At 43.3% G+C, this 16823-nt stretch overlaps 1 protein-coding gene across 1 annotated transcript in view; it reads right to left on the bottom strand.

Annotated features, from left to right (window-relative positions):
• Positions 1-16823, bottom strand: part of LOC137504808 (protein ELYS-like) — a 320844-nt gene that overhangs the window by 268148 nt on the left and 35873 nt on the right. Inside the window, exon 2 of the mRNA XM_068233400.1 lies at positions 2535-2663. Coding sequence (XP_068089501.1) covers positions 2535-2655 — 121 coding nt within the window. The 5' untranslated portion in view covers positions 2656-2663. The remainder of the gene's footprint in view (positions 1-2534; positions 2664-16823) is intronic.

The following is a 16823-nucleotide window of genomic DNA, read 5'->3' as shown; positions in this document are numbered from 1 at the left end:
TGCAGGATGTAATTGAGGCCATCCAGAATGGGGACAGTGACTTGGAAATGCCCTTTGACACAGATTCAAGTGACGAAGAGGAATATGGAGTTATCGGTGAAGCGGACAAGGAAAATTAATTACCCGATGACCACCTAACTTCTGATGTTCAAATCATCCCAACAGGGGCAGAACATCCTGATGCCAAGACTGGGCCCCGTGACAGATATCGATGGCTGAAAAAGAATTTCATCTCTCCCAGTACTGATTTTTCTGGTCAGGATGTCAGTAATGATGTCCATTCCCTCTGCACACCACTGGAGTACTTTCAGAAGTTTGTGACAGAAGATATGATCAATGCTCTGGCAGATAACACAAATCAGTACAGTTTTCAGAAGAAAGGATCATCTATAAACACAAACCCAAAGGAAATAGAGCAGATTATTGGCATGTATCTGAAGATGGGTCTTGTCCAAATGCCTGGAGTCCGTATGTACTGGGAAGCAGACACAAGATACAGTCCTGTCGCTGATGTAATGTCACGAAACAGATTCCAGTCTCTGTTGACATCATTACATTTTGTGAACAATCTAACCGTGTCTGAGATGGAACAAAAAAGTGACAAACTCTGGAAACTCAGACCATGGCTTGATGCTTTCAGAGAGAAATGCCTAAAAGTGGTCCCTGAAGAACATAACTCTGTGGATGAAATGATGATCCCTTTCAGGGGGAAATTCAGCAGCATCAAACAGTACATGCGTGGCAAGCCAAACCCATGGGGGTTCAAGCTGTGGGCAAGGACTGGAATCTCTGGTATACTTTGTGATTTTGATGTGTACCAAGGCAGTGTGAATGGAATACGGGCAAGATCTGAACTTGGACTATCAGGGGATGTTGTGATGAAACTTGCTTCCACACTTCCACATAGTCACAACTACAAGATCTACGCAGACAACTTTTTCACCAGCATCCCATTGATAGTTAGGCTGCTGGATTGTGGAATTCATTACACAGGAACAGCCAGACAAGTGCGCCTTCCAAACTGTAATCTTGAGGATGAGAAAAGCTTGAAGAAAAAGGGTAGAGGAAGCTTTGATGTCAGAGTGGAGTCAAATCACAACATTTGTGCTGTGAAATGGTTTGACAACAGACAGGTTACACTTGTGTCTTCCTTTGCTGGCCCACAACCAGTGGAGAAGATTCAACGCTGGGACAAAACTGCCAAAAGATTTGTTGAAGTTGAGAGGCCTTATATCGTGGCTGCCTATAACAAATTAATGGGCAGAGTGGATTTGTTAGACTCATTTGCAGCAAAATACAAATTTCCACTGAAGTCCTGCCGCTGGTACCTTTACATCTTCTGGCACACCATTATCCTAGCTGTGATCAATGCTTGGCTCCTGTACAAAAGGGACTGCAAAGCTTTGGATATCCCAAAGAAACAGATGCTAAACAGGAGAATGTTTCAGGCCCAGTTGGCATCTTCTCTTATCCTGATCGGAACGGCTGGGTCAGTGTCAAAGCGAGGGCGACCATCTGCAAGCCCAGTTTCATCAAGAGGGGGCACCTTGACTTCCCAAAAGAGGCAGTTTACAGATGGAGGTTCTTCAGCTGCCATGACAGCCAAAAAGTCAAATGCACACCCTCCAAAGGAAGTTTGCAAGGACATGATTGGACATTTTCCCATCAAAGCCGATAGAGGACGGTGCCGACACTGTGCAAAAGGCTATACCAACACACTTTGCAGGAAGTGCAATGTTCGCCTCTGCTTTTCAGAGCAAAATAACTGTTTTTGGAACTACCATAACTGAATAAATGAACAAATAAAACATGCACATATAGGGCTCGATTCACAAAACCGTGCTATGAAGATAGCACAAGTGCTATTTTTGCACTAGTGCTATTTCATAGCGTGGCCGTTTTTGCCCGTATTTGGGCTAACATGAAATTTTTTGTGCAAAAACACGAAATTTCTTGATTACCGCTGATAGAAGTCAATGGGCGCTTCACAGGGAAAAATTTGCGTTTTAGCGCTAAGCGCAAAAAAATAACGTTTACACACAAATTCACGTTAGTGCGAAAACTCAAAAAAAAGGTGTGAAAAAGGCTGTGCTATGTGTTTTCCTGGTTTAGTGAATCAAGCCCATAGTCTGGGTCCAATTTTTTTATATGATACTCATTTTTTGTATTAAATTGATAATAAAAATTACTTTTTTCTTTATTATACTATTGTTATTGTGTATATACATAAACTTAGGTGGGTCTTTATAAGCTGTAAAGTACAAATAAACTTTTAATTATTCCTTACATGTGTTCAGAGAGAGAGTGACACTATTGAAATTCTGCTACCTTACAGGCCCAGCGTTGCAATCTTACAACATCCTCCCCAAAAGTTACTAAAATGTCAAAATAAAAAAAAAAACACTGATTTAGGGATCACAAGCCTCCTATAACATGTGAACGTTCGAAAAAAAAAATTTACGTTTTTTTTCTATATTTGGGTCTCTGGGGGTTAAGTGTCTCTTTAAGCCCAAAATGACAAATACTGAGCATACCGGTTGTAAAGCTTGCTCGAGGAACAGAATCCAACTCAATCTCATCCTTCTGTAGTGCTTTTACAGTTGCATCAGGAAACCGGAGTAAGTTGCTAGTGACGTATGCAGACATATTTTGCATTTTCCGACCTGAAACAATGCCGATAAATTCCAAAAAGTTACAAAAAGAACTTGTTAAACACTTTAATCTAGTCCAGGCATATACTACCAAGGCAGTGGAGCCGGTACAAACAGTTTGACTCAATCTCCTCAGTTTACAATACCAACAACTAAGACTCAATTTTTTTATACAGTAGAATCCCTTCTATACAGTAGAATCCCCTTACAGTAAAAACTAAAGGGTCTGGGCAAAGTTTACTACGTCAGAAATGGTCATACCCAAGCAAAAAAAGTGTATTGATTCAGTCAATAATTGGGAGCCATTCTTTATTTTCAATGGTTCAGCAAGTGAGCACAGGCAAGCCCGTGTGCAATTCACTTTTTCTCCTGAGGTTTCTCTTAGGTAATATATTCACAGCTGGTCATAAAATGCCTTTTAAAGAAAATACTCAAAATAAGTTTGATAGTACCTTTTCACCAACTTTTGGGTACTGTTTCAATTTTTAAATGCTGAACAGTTAGTTTAAAGAGAGGATGAAATGTATCTCCTAGGAGATAACTCAGGTGAAATAGTGAATTGCACATGGGCAACAGTGTCCAAGGTAATAGAAAATGCAGTGCTCAATATGCAGGGACTTGAACAAAATCATGCAACATATTGCACGGTAAGCATAGATCTCACAGGTACAGTACTTAGTGTGCTCCTCTATCCACATTTCAGTGCAGCCTGGATGATACTGTAGCATTGCAGCCATGCACAAGCAAGTCACAGCTGACATGCAATTTCCTCAGTAATCAGGCAGTAGCTTACACAGGAAACATAGGTCTCATCAGCTGGTGCTTTTGAGGTAATACAAGCAGGCCCAGAGTAATGTGCAGATAGGGAGCAGACTATAAGTGGCTGCCAGCCCATGCACAGACCATAGCTCATGGGTCTGACTGACAAATGCGGATGCCCAGTTTCCACTTTAACCTGATAAGCTACCACAGGGGACAAAAAACAGGTTTACTTTAACAGAAGTTCTACTCTATACGAGTTTACTATACCAAGTGCCACTCCCATAAACCATATTCTCAGACAAGAAGATCCACTTTCTCCTTCAAAAGTGGGGAGAAAAAGTAACTACATCTTATAGTCTGAATACAGAGAGTCCCCGACTTACTAATGCCTGCTGAAGCGAAGAGATGACTCCCCGTTATATTGTGGATTTCCTGTACTGTCTCCGTGACCTCCTCCACTCCCCACTTACAGAGTTAATACTAGCAGAAGATGTACCAGTGTCTCACCTGATCCGAGGGCACCTGAGGCGATGAGACATCTCTCCCTCACTCTTCCGCTAGTGCCAGTTTTCCCTGATCGCAACAGACACTAGGGTAAGAAAGAGTGAAGGAGAGGAGACATCTCTGAATCACATGGGTGACCTCAGATCAGGTGAGACGCGCACTTTTCCACTGCCATTTCTACCTGCTACACAGGGGCACACAAACTGACACATGGGGTACACAAACCGGACACATGGGAAGCAGGTTTTCTTTAACCACTTGAGGACCACAGTCTTTCTACCCCTTAAAAGGACTTAGAGGCCAAAATCTGCCCCCAAAACGTAAAAAAAAAAAAAAAAAGTTTACTACCTGCATGACTTTGTAAGGCACGGAGGACGCCGTCCGCGCCGTTCCGCCTGGTCCCCTCTGCTCAATAGCCCCTCCCGAAAGGCTGCGACCCCACGGTCCGGGTCGGTATCTGCAGCCTGCATAAAGATGGCCGCCGGAGCTGGCCACGGCTGCGCAGTCCGCATAGCCGATACTGCGGCTGCGCAGCTCTAGGGCCAGCCCCCAATCCACGTAACAGGCAGCGTGGATCTGAGGGTTGGCCCTAGAGGTGCGCAGCCGCAGTAGCGGCTATGCGGACTGCGCAGCCGTGGCCAGCTCCGGTGGCCATCTTTATGCAGGCTTCAGATACCGACCCGAACCGTGGAGTCGCAGCCTTTCGGGGGGCTATTGAGCAGAGGGGACCAGGTGGAACGGCACGGAGGGCGCGGACGGCGTCCTCCGTGCCTTACAAAGTCATGCAGGTAGTAAACTTTTTTTACGTTTTGGGGGCAGATTTTGGCCTCGGAAGCCCTTTAAGGACCAGACACTTTTTTCCATTTAGACCACTGCAGCTTTAACGGTTTATTACTCGGTCATACAACCTACCACCTCAATGAATTTTACCTCCTTTTCTTGTCACTAATACAGTTTTCTTTTGGTACTATTTGATTGCTGCTGCGATTTTTAGTTTTTATTATATTCATCAAAAAAAACCGAATTGTCAAAAAAAATAGATTTTAACTTTCTGTGCTGACATTTTTCAAATAAAGTAAAAATTTCTGTATACCTTTTTGTCCAAATTTATTGTGCTACATTTTTTTTTTTTTTTTTTTTTTTTTTTAAATCAAAAACATTGTGTATATCTATTGGTTTGGGTAAAAGTTATAGCGTTTACAAACTATGGTGCAAAAAGGGAATTTTCCCATTTTGAAGCATCTCTGACCACCTGTCATGTTTCATGAGGTGCTAAAATTCCAGGATAGTATAAATACCCCCCAAATGACCCCATTTTGGAAAAAAGACATCCCAAAGTATTCACTAAGAGGCATGGTGAGTTCATAGATTTTATTTTTTGTCACATGTTAGCGGAAAATGACACGGGAAAAAAAAAAAAAATGAAATCTGCCACGAACTCACCATGCCCCTCTCTGAATACTTTGGGGTGTCTACTATCCAAAATGGGGTCATTTGTGGGGTGTGTTTACTGTCCTGGCATTTTGGGGGTGCTAAATTGTAAGCATCCCTGTGAAATCCTAAAGGTGCTTATAGGACTTTGGGCCCCTTAGCGCACCTAGGCTGCAAAAAAAGTGTTACACGTGGTATCCCCGTACTCAGGAGAAATAGTTTAATGTGTTTTGGGGTGTTTTTTTTACACATACCCATGCTGGGTGGGAGAAATCTCTAAAAGATTTTTTTTTTTTTTTTTTTTTTTTTTTTTTTTTTTACACACAATTGTACATTTACAAAGAGATTTCTCCCACCCAGGTGCCCGCAAGGGGCAGATGAGGATCTGATCTGATAGGTAGCAGTGACAGTTGGTGACGTGGCGATTGATGGGTGATCAAGGGTGATTAGAGGGGAGAACAGATGTAAACAATGCACTTCGGAGGCGATCTGAGGGCGAGTGTGCGGGTGATCTGAGTGTGTGGGCGGGTGATCAGGTGCCCGCAAGGGGCAGGTTAGTGTCTGATCTGATGGGTGGCAGTGACAAGTGGTGACGGGGTGAATACAGGGAAGAATAGATTTATACAGTACACGGGGGGTGTCTGGGGAGGATCTGAGGGGTGGGGGGGGGGGTGACCAGAAGCCCCCAAGGTGCAGTTTAGGACCTAATAAAAAAATAGCGTTGACAGATAGTGACAAGGGGTGATTCATGGGTGATTAGGGGGGTGATTGGGTGCAAAAAGGGGTCTGAGGGGTTGATCAGGGGTGCTGTGGGTGATCAGAGGGCGGGGGGGCAGGATCAGTGTGGGTGCTTACCTGGGGGGCTGCAGCCTGCCCTGGTGGTCCCTCGATCACTGGGACCACCAGGTCAGGAGGCAGCCTGTATAATACGCTTTGTATACATTACAAAGCGTATTATAAGCTTTACATGCGGCAATCTGTGGGTTAACATCCCGCCAGCGCTTCCGAACGGCCGGTGGGTTGACGCAACGGGTGGGCGGAGCCTCTTGCCGGCGGGCGATCGCATCACCAGTGACGCGATCGCCGGCTAAACATACCCATCGGCAGCACCGCAGATGGACGTATTGCGGTCCTTAAGGCGTCCACTTTGCCGCTGCCCATGGGCTGTGGGCGGTCGGCAAGTGGTTAAACAAAAAGACAATTCAAACAAAGTTATATTTATTGTTTGCCATTAAGAAGTTATGAAGTAATACGAATCCCAGCAGGTTCAAGAAGATCGTTATCACAGTTGGCTTTTAACCACTTGAGGACCACAGTCTTTTCGCCCCTTAAGGACCAGGCACTTTTTTTCCATTCAGACCACTGCAGCTTTCACGGTTTATTGCTCGGTCATACAACCTACCACCTAAATGAATTTTACCTCTTCTTGTCACTAATAAAGCTTTCTTTTGGTGCTATTTGATTGCTGCTGTGAGTTTTACTTATTATATTCATCAAAAGAGACATGAATTTTGTCAAAAAAATGATTTTTTTTTTACTTTTTGTGCTGACATTTTTCAAATGAAAGTAAAATTTCTGTATACATGCAGCACGAAAAATGTGGACAAACATGTTTTTCATAAAAAAAAAAAACCCATTCAGTGTATATTTATTGGATTGGGTAAAAGTTATAGCGTTTACAAACTATGGTGCAAAAAGTGAATTTTCCCATTTGGAAGCATCTGTGACTTTTCTGAGCACCTGTCATGTTTCATGAGGGGCTAAAATTCCAGGATAGTATAGATACCCCCCAAATGACCCCATTTTGGAAAGAAGACATCCCAAAGTATTCAGTGAGAGGCATCGTGAGTTCATAGAAGATTTTATTTTTTGTCACAAGTTAGCGGAAAATGACACTTTGTGACAAAAAAAAAAAAAAAAAAGTTTCCATTTCTTCCAACTTGCGACAAAAAAAAAAAAAAAAAAAAAAAAAAAAAATGAAATCTGCCACGGACTCGCTATGCTCCCCTCTAAATACCTTGAAGTGTCTACTTTCCAAAATGGGGTCATTTGTGGGGTGTTTACTGTCCTGGCATTTTGGGGGGTGCCTAATTGTAAGCACCCCTGTAAAGCCTAAAGATGCTCATTGGACTTTGGGCCCCTTAGCGCAGTTAGGCTGCAAAAAAGTGCCACACATGTGGTATTGCCGTACTCGGGAGAAGTAGTATAATGTGTTTTGGGGTGCATTTTTACACATACCCATGCTGGGTGGGAGAAATATCTCTGTAAATGACTTTTTTTATTTATTTATTTATTTATTTATTTTTTTACACACAATTGTCCATTTACATAGATATTTCTCCCACTCAGCATGGGTATGTGTAAAAATACACCCCAAAACACATTATACTACTTCTCCTGAGTACGGCGATACCACGTGTGGCACTTTTTGCACCCTAACTGCGCTAAGGGCCCAAAGTCCAATGAGTACCTTTAGAATTTCACGGGTCATTTTGCGACATTTGGTTTCCAGACTACTCCTCACGGTTTAGGGCCCCTAAAATGCCAGGGCAGTATAGCAAGCCCACAAATGACCCCATTTTAGAAAGAAGACACCCAAAGGTATTCCGTTAGGAGTATGGTGAGTTCATAGAAGATTTTATTTTTTGTCACAAGTTAGTGAAAAATGACACTTGGTGAAAAAAAAAAAATCATCAATTTCCGCTAACTTGACAAAAAAATAAAATCTTCTATGAACTCGTCATACACCTAACAGAATACCTTGGGGTGTATTTTCTAAAATGGGGTCACTTGTGGGGTTCCTATACTGCCCTGGCATTTTACGGGCCCTAAACCGTGAGTAGTCTGGAAACCAAATTTCTCAAAATGACTGTTCAAGGGTATAAGCATCTGCAAATTTTGATGACAGGTGGTCTATGAGGGGGCAAATTTTGTGGAACCGGTCATAAGCAGGGTAGCCTCTTAGATGACAGGTTGTATTGGGCCTGATCTGATGGATAGGAGTGCTAGGGGGGGGGTGACAGGAGGTGATTGATGGGTGTCTCAGGGGGTGGTTAGAGGGGAAAATAGATGCAATCAATGCACTGGGGAGGTGATCGGAAGGGGGTCTGAGGGGGATCTGAGGGTTTGGCCGAGTGATCAGGATAGATCTAGCGGCCTTATCTATACACTGCTAAGTACTGTGTGGCATGACAGCAGTGACTCCCCATGTAACCTATCAGTGCTCAGGGGAGATGAGGAGTGTAATAGTTGTGTGAAGCAGTGGTTGGGTGATTAGTAGAAGCTATCCAGCCAGCAGCAGCGTGACGACATTTTCAGCGTCTGTCACTATCATTCTCTAACCAGCAGCACACATGGGACAGGCAGAAAGGGGCACGTAGTAATAGTAATTGTCCCAGACTGTCCCCCGCCAGGTAGAGAGTGACTGGATGGTCAGAGCGATCTGATCCATCGTTGTATAGCAAAAATCGTGTACAAAACCGAAATCGCAATTTCGGACAAAAATCGTGCAATTCAATCTTTTCCTGAAATCGTTCAGGCCTAGTTCCTAAACCGCCCTGGTTCCTATACCGCCCTGGCATTTTACGGGTCCAAAACCGTGAGTAGTCTGGAAACCAATAGTCTCAAAATGACTGTTCAGGGGTATAAGCATCTGAAAATTTTGATGACAGGTGGTCTATGAGGGGGCAAATTTTGTGGAACCGGTCATAAGCAGGGTCGCCTCTTAGATGACAGGTTGTATTGGGCCTGATCTGATGGATAGGAGTGCTCGGGTGTGACAGGAGGTGATTGATGGGTGTCTCGGGGTGGTTAGAGGGGAAAATAGATGCAATTAATGCACTGGGGAGGTGATCGGAAGGGGGTCTGAGGGGGATCTGAGGGTTTGGCCGAGTGATCAGGAGCTCACACGGGGCAAATTAGGGCCTGATCTGATGAGTAGGTGTGCTAGGGGGGGGGGGGGTGACAGGAGGTGATTGATGGGTGTCTAAAGGTGTGATTAGAGGGGGGAAATAGATGCAAGCAATGCACTGGCGAGGTGATCAGGGCTGGGGTCTGAGGGCGTTCTGAGGGTGTGGGCGGGTGATTTGGTGCCCTAGGGGCAGATTAGGGTCTAATCTGATGGGTAACAGTGACAGGTGGTGATAGGGGTGATTGATGGGTGATTGATGGGTAATTAGTGGGTGTTTAGGGTAGAGAACAGATGTACACACTGCACTTGGGAAGTGATCTGACGTCGGATCTGCGGGCGATCTATTGGTGTGGGTGGGTGATCAGATTGCCCGCAAGGGGCAGGTTAGGGGCAGATTGATGGGTGGCAGTGACAGGGGGTGATTGATGGGTGGCAGTGACAGGGGGTGATTGATAGGTGATTGACAGGTGATCAGTGGGTTATTACAGGGAAGAACAGTTGTAAATATTGCACTGGCGAATTGATAAGGGGGGGGTCTGAGGGCAATCTGAGCGTGTAGGCGGGTGATTGGGTGCCCGCAAGGGGCAGATTAGGGTCTGATCTGATGGGTAACAGTGACAAGTGGTGATAGGGGGGTGATTGATGGGTAATTAGTGGGTGTTTAGGGTAGAGAACAGATGTAAACACTGCACTTGGGAGCTGATCTGACGTCGGATCTGCGGGCGATCTATTGGTGTGGGTGGGTGATCAGATTGCCCGCAAGAGGCAGGTTAGGGGCTGATTGATGGGTGGCAGTGACAGGGGGTGATTGACAAGTGATCAGTGGTATACAGTACACAGGGGGGGGGGTGATCAGGAGGGAGCAGGGGGCAGTTTAGGGTTATTAAAAAAAAAAAAATTAAAAAAAAAAAGACAAAACTTACTTACGGTAAGGTCTTTTCCAGGAGTCGGAAGGACAGCAACCCTGAGACTTGTCTCCCTCCATTTCCAACTGGACAGGATACTGGTTAAAAGAATTAACATAATTGATTAGGCAGGCACCCTACATAAGGCAGCATTCCCTTACCCTCATCAGTAATAAAAAAGACCACACAGAATGATGCTTCAAATAATTTTTATTAACAATACATCAGGGTGGGTAGTAAGGGTGCTGCCCTTCCGACTCCTGGAAAAGACCTTACCGTAAGTAAGTTTTGTCTTTCCAGGACGTCTCAGGACAGCAACCCTGAGATGATAAACAAGACATAATTAGGGAGGGATTACAGCCTGCAAAACTCTTCTACCAAAACATAAGTCAGAGTTAGAGGTTAAATCAAGTCTATAATGCTAAATAACCTCTCGGTTTACAAGCCCTACTCCATAGAGCCAAATTAATCCATGCCATGCACTGATGAGGATCAAACAATCCGAAACAGTCTGTATACATGTTGGATTATTATGGCTCTGTACAATTTAACAAGCTGACACATTGCATTCCAGCGGTTCTGGAGGTGTGTTTAGCTTCTAAGGGTACAATGGTTAATTTGCATATATTCAGCAGTGGTGCTCTGGGAGACATCTCGAGCTCACTCCAACCTGAATTATCGCAAATTCTGTTTTAGGAAAGCAAATTTTTGTTTTTCTTAACATTTTAGTAAGGGGGCTTTTAGGACCATTGTAGTCCCTTACACACTCCAATGAGTTCTGGGTCACCATGAGCTTGCTGGTTAGTCTATAATGCTAAACAAAGGTATTGTGGCTTGACCAGGTTGCAGCTTCACATATTTATTAATAGTAGCCCCTGCTCTCTCTGCCCAGGAAGTAGAAACCGCTCTGGTTGAATGACCTTTCGCTAGTCCTGATAACTGCTTGCCCTGGTGCAAGTAAGATAAAGCAATAGCTTGTCTGATCCATCTTGCAATAGGTTTCTTTAGATGGCTGCTTTCCAGCAAAGAGAACCAACAAAGCATTGGACTTCCTCCAATTCTTGGATCTCTGAAGATATTCATTCAATTAGACACCGTCTTAACACCTAGACAGTGCAACCTTTCTTCCTTTCGATTTGATGAATTACTGCAAAAAGATGGTAAAAAGATCTCTTGAGATCTATGGAATTTAGATACAATCTTAGGTAAGATAAACGTTTGTACATTTGATCAATAGTAATAGGTCTTCTTGTTCCTTGTTAATGCCCATAGCCCTATGCATAGCTTCAAATAACTCATTCATAAATTCTGTGGAAAAACGAATTTCTGAGACTTAACGCCTTTACCCTCAGATGCGTCTACTTCGCCCTGTGGTAACTCTTCCAATAATAGATATCCACTCTCCCTTTAGACATCAAATTTATCTGAATCAACCTCGACTCTCTACCTCTTGAGGAGATCTGTTAGGAGGATTTAGAAGGACCAGCAATAGGTGCATCAGAAGTAGAAGGGGTAAATGTCGGTGTAACATCTGAATTAGAAAGTATGAAAGCAGATTCTTCAATTTCTTTAATAGCAAAGGACATCTCTGATCTCAACCATCCCATCAAATCTTTAAGCTATGTAGGGGATTCATCTTTCACTACCTTTTCAGTGCATAATTGACACAGGTGTTCTGCAGAATCAGGCATACGGTCACTGCACATTTCCTAGATTTAGACACCGCTTCAGAAGACACTGCATGCTTATCAGGTTTGACAGCTTAGTCTTATCCAACTTGCCATTCTTGGAATCTGTTTTAACAGCTTCCTAACAGTTTCTCCTTTAAAGAGAAACCGTGACCAAGAATTGAACTTCATCCCAATCAGTAGCTGATACCCACTTTTACATGAGAAATCTATTCCTTTTCACAAATGGATCCTCATCAGGGGGCTCTGTATGTCTAATATTGTGGTGAAGCCCCTCCCACAGGAGACTGAGTACTATTTTCCTGGCAGTTTCCAGTCTGTGAACCTCGTTGCATTGTGGGAAATAGCGGTTTACAGCTGTTTCCAACTGCCAGAACAAGCAGCATGTACTTCCAGCTACATCACCTGCCAACAGTAAAAACGTCATCATCTGATAAGTGTCAGAATGTAAATAAAAGAGAGGGAAGCTTTTAAAATGGGCAAAAGCTGACTACATTTATACATAATTATTGTAAAAATGAACAATTTTCACTGGGAGTTCCTCTTTAAGTGGAAGACAACACCCACCGCTATGATAGCTCTAGGCTAGGATCACAGTGGATAAGCTTATAATGCATGCATAGTAACGCAACAGTGTGAACTGCACTGGAGACCAGACATGGCCTTTTTACAAATCTGCATACCGCTTTTTAGAATTATGCGATCAGGTACAACCCCGCACTGTGCACAGACCCATAGATTTATATGGGCAGTGAATTTCCCTGCTGAATAAATCTGCCACACGACTGAGCACTGCCCTTTGTGCAGAATCAACAATTACTTATAATACTGGAAAAATCTACTGTTCACATTGCTTAAGATTCCAGAATCTTGAAACCCTCTGCTTTACATTCACCTTTGCCCGAATATAGAGAGGGGATAAAACATACAGGGGAAATTACACTCTAAATACTAAGAGTGTATCTCACTGAAAAATTGTCAATCTCTACAGCCAGTAAAGGTTTAAGTGCATGCTTGACAAATCAAACAAAATTCAAAACCAATGCAATGCAGATCAGAAACCAATGCAATGCAGATCAGAAACCAATGCAATGCAGATCAGAAACCAATGCAATGCAGATCAGAAACCAATGCAATGCAGATCAGAAACCAATGCAATGCAGATCAGAAACCAATGCAATGCAGATCAGAAACCAATGCAATACAGATCTGAACCAAAGTAATGCAGATCTGAAACAAATGCTATGCAGATCTGAAACAAATGCAATACCGATCTGAACCAAAGCAATGCAGATCAGAAACAAAAGCAATGCAGATCAGAAACAAAAGCAATGCAGATCAGAAACAAAAGCAATGCAGATCTGAAACCAAAGCAATGCAGATCAGAAACCAATGCAATGCAGATCAGAAACCAATGCAATGCAGATCAGAAACCAATGCAATGCAGATCAGAAACCAATGCAATGCAGATCAGAAACCAATGCAATACCGATCAGAAACAAATGCAATACCGATCAGAAACAAATGCAATACCGATCTGAACCAAAGTAATGCAGATCAGAAACAAATGCAATATAGATCAGAAACAAATGCAATATAGATAAGAAACAAATGCAATGCAGATCAGAAACAAATGCAATCCAGATCTGAACCAAAGTAATGCAGATCTGAAACAAATGCTATGCAGCTCTGAAACCAATGCAATGCAGCTCTGAAACCAATGCAATGCAGCTCTGAAACCAATGCAATGCAGCTCTGAAACAAATGCAATGCAGATCTGAAACAAATGCAATGCAGATCTGAAACAAATGCAATGCAGATCTGAAACAAATGCAATGCAGATCTGAAACAAATGCACAATAGATCTGAAACAAATGCACAATAGATCTGAACAAGTTTGAAACAAGGAACTCCTTGAAACTACCCAGAGATTCACTTCCTGAAAATTTCCATAGATTGTCAATCCCCATTGCTGCAGTTCAGGGTTGACAAATCATCTTATTATAACCCTGGGGAAGCCTATTGCTGCAATGGCAACAATTCACCTTCACCTCCTGCTTTGCACCCACTGCTAGATTGCATGGACACAGAGGACAAGAGAAAGTATAAACTTATACCAAGGAAACATCACTCTAAAATCAACCATGTGAGTGTACATCCCTTCAACGATTGTCGGTCTCTACAGCTAGCATAGGTTTACTGCAGGCCTGACCAATCAAATGGGAAGCAAATGACTCCTGGCAACTATCATTGCCCTGCAAGTTTCCATTAGCTCACTAGATTATAGAGGAAACAAGAGAGAGGGTAAAACACACAGGAGGAAAAATCACACTCTAATGTGAACTATATGAGTGAATATCTCTGCTGCTGGAACAAGCTTGGAAGCTCTTGTCTGTGATCCCATCTTTTCAGCATAGGGGAGAACGTCAGGAACAGTACCATTTCTTATGCTGTCTAGTTATCCTATATTGGACTCCCCCACCAGCACCAGTCTCCCGACCATGGCTTGTGGCCCAGGGATTTCATGCATGAGCAGTGCTGCCAAGAGGACATCCATCTGGCCAAATAAACTCAGCATCTATTCCTCTTGGGTGTTTCCAGGATGGAAACCAAGTTAAAACTGAGGAACCAGGGGAGGGTGCTTGATAACCCTCAAATAATAGCCGGTATAAAGGCCTTATAACAGAAGACACATACCAGAGAGGGAGTGGAGCTTGACTCCTCAGAACTATGGGAGCAAGAGCCTGCGGACGCTTCCATGGTCAGACTCAGCATACACAAGACTGACCAGGATGCACAACCCTTGGACACTGGGACCACCAGGGCAGGAGGCAGCCTGTATAATAGGCTTTGTATACATTACAAAACCTATTATACACTTTCCGTGCGGCGATCGGGGTGCTAGTAACCCGCCGGCGTTTCCGAACGGCCGGCGGGTTACAGCGCGGGGGGCGGAGCCAGTCGCCGGCGGCTGATCGCGTCACGAATGACGCGGTCGCCACATAACCACGCCCGTCGCCGATGGGCATATTGCGGTCGTTTGGGCCCAGCCCTTGCCGCCGCCCATCGGCTTAAGGCGGTCGGCAAGTGGTTAAAGAGGAAGATGCGACTTCCAGTCACCTTTAAATCCATATCTCTTTACCCATGGTTGCACTTTTCACACATTGTATTAACTTATTGTTACTCTCTGTACAAATGTTGCTTTTGTTCAACTCTAATCAAAATGCTATATATATGGAATAGTCTATTATGATTTTATATCAGGGCTGTGGAGTCGGTCCAAAAATCCACCGACTCCGACTCCTCAGTTTAGGATTCCACCGACTCCGACTCCTCTAATTTGCATATTACAATTTTGTTGATTAAAAGTATGTAACGTGAAATTCGTCTCTTAACTGCCAACGCTTAGGAATTTTACAAGACAACTGAAGTGAGAAGGATATGTAGACTACTATATTTATACCCTTTAGACTAAAACTAGTCCTTGGTAAGAGTACTTGTAAAAGGTACAAACCGGAACAAAGAACATCTATCAGGCCCTAAGCAATGTAAGTGTGGGTACATGTAAGAATGATGTGCAGGTACTCTGCAGGGGAATGAGGAGATTGTAAACAGACAACACCTCTGTGTTCAATGTGCACAGCATTCTCAGTGGATTCCCTGCAGCTCTGTGGGGAGTGCATATGTATAGTACTACTGTGTAACAAAGTAAACCTGAGACAGATGAAATTAAAGTTTTATACATACCTGGGGCTTCCTCCAGCCGCCTTCAGGATAATCAGTCCCTCGTTGTCCTCCTCCACCACCTGGATCTTCTGCTGAGTCCAGGTACTTGAGCCAGTCAGGCGTAGTGCGCATGCACACACTCCGCCGCCAGGAGCATACTACACCTGTGCAGCACTATTGCGCAGGTGTAGAATGTTCCTGGCTGTGGGAGCGGCATGCGGCCGGACAGTGCTGACTGGCTGAATTACCAGGACTCATTGCAGAAGATCCGGGTGGTGGAAGACAGTGAGGGACTGATTAGCCTGAAGGGGGCTGGAGGAAGCCCCAGGTATGTATAAAACTTTACTTTTCATCCGTCTCAGTTTCCCTTTAATTTGTAGTCACCAAACCAAATTTTAATAACATATCAAATTATTTGATTTCATCAGCAAAGGGAGTGCATACATTTGCATTAATCAGCATCAATGCAGAATTATTTCCATCTCGTTGACCATCTCTGTTAGTGACACAGCTACACATCAGGCTTTATACTTACAGTATAGATGTTATTTAGTGTATATAAGAGATTCCTGTGTACACATCATATATACAGTCACAATCAGATATGTATATCTGACTTTAAAAATACAGGGACTGCTTTATTGAAGCAGCACAAGTAACTAATTTTGATTGGTTTATTTCATTTTTGTAGACTAAGCACAGCTATTACTGTATATATACATTATTTTTAATGACTATTATCTGAGAAATAGAACATTTTATCATATTTTCTATTTTAATTACAGTTACAAATTCATTAGGAGTCGGAGTCTGTGCATTTTTTCCCCCGACTCCGACTCCAGGCACCCAAAATTGCCCGACTCCACGACTCCGACTCCACAGCCCTGTTTTATATTGTGCTTCAATTGAATCCTTTTCAGTAAAAATATTTATCTCATGTTTTCATAGGTTTGTAAGCATTTTAGGATGATCAGAATATGCTAGCAGCACAATATTTAGAGAAGTCAGCTTGACACACTGCACGATTTTCACACAAATTGCACATACAGCGGCTGAACAATACAAGTTGCCAGCCGTACTTTCCAGTCTGATACTCATGTATCATATCTGTTAATTTGTGACACCTTACTGAATGAAATCCAATAATTACTCTTACTGGTAATTGGTTTTCCACATAGTAAACCGTGAGATTGCCCCTCCTATCCTAAGGGACAGGTAAGCACAAGATACAATTTAAATACCACAT

Source organism: Hyperolius riggenbachi, chromosome 4 (genome assembly GCF_040937935.1).
Source record: "Hyperolius riggenbachi isolate aHypRig1 chromosome 4, aHypRig1.pri, whole genome shotgun sequence".
In the NCBI taxonomy this organism is placed as follows: Eukaryota; Metazoa; Chordata; class Amphibia; order Anura; family Hyperoliidae; genus Hyperolius; species Hyperolius riggenbachi.
This window is presented reverse-complemented; position numbering and strand designations above follow the sequence as displayed.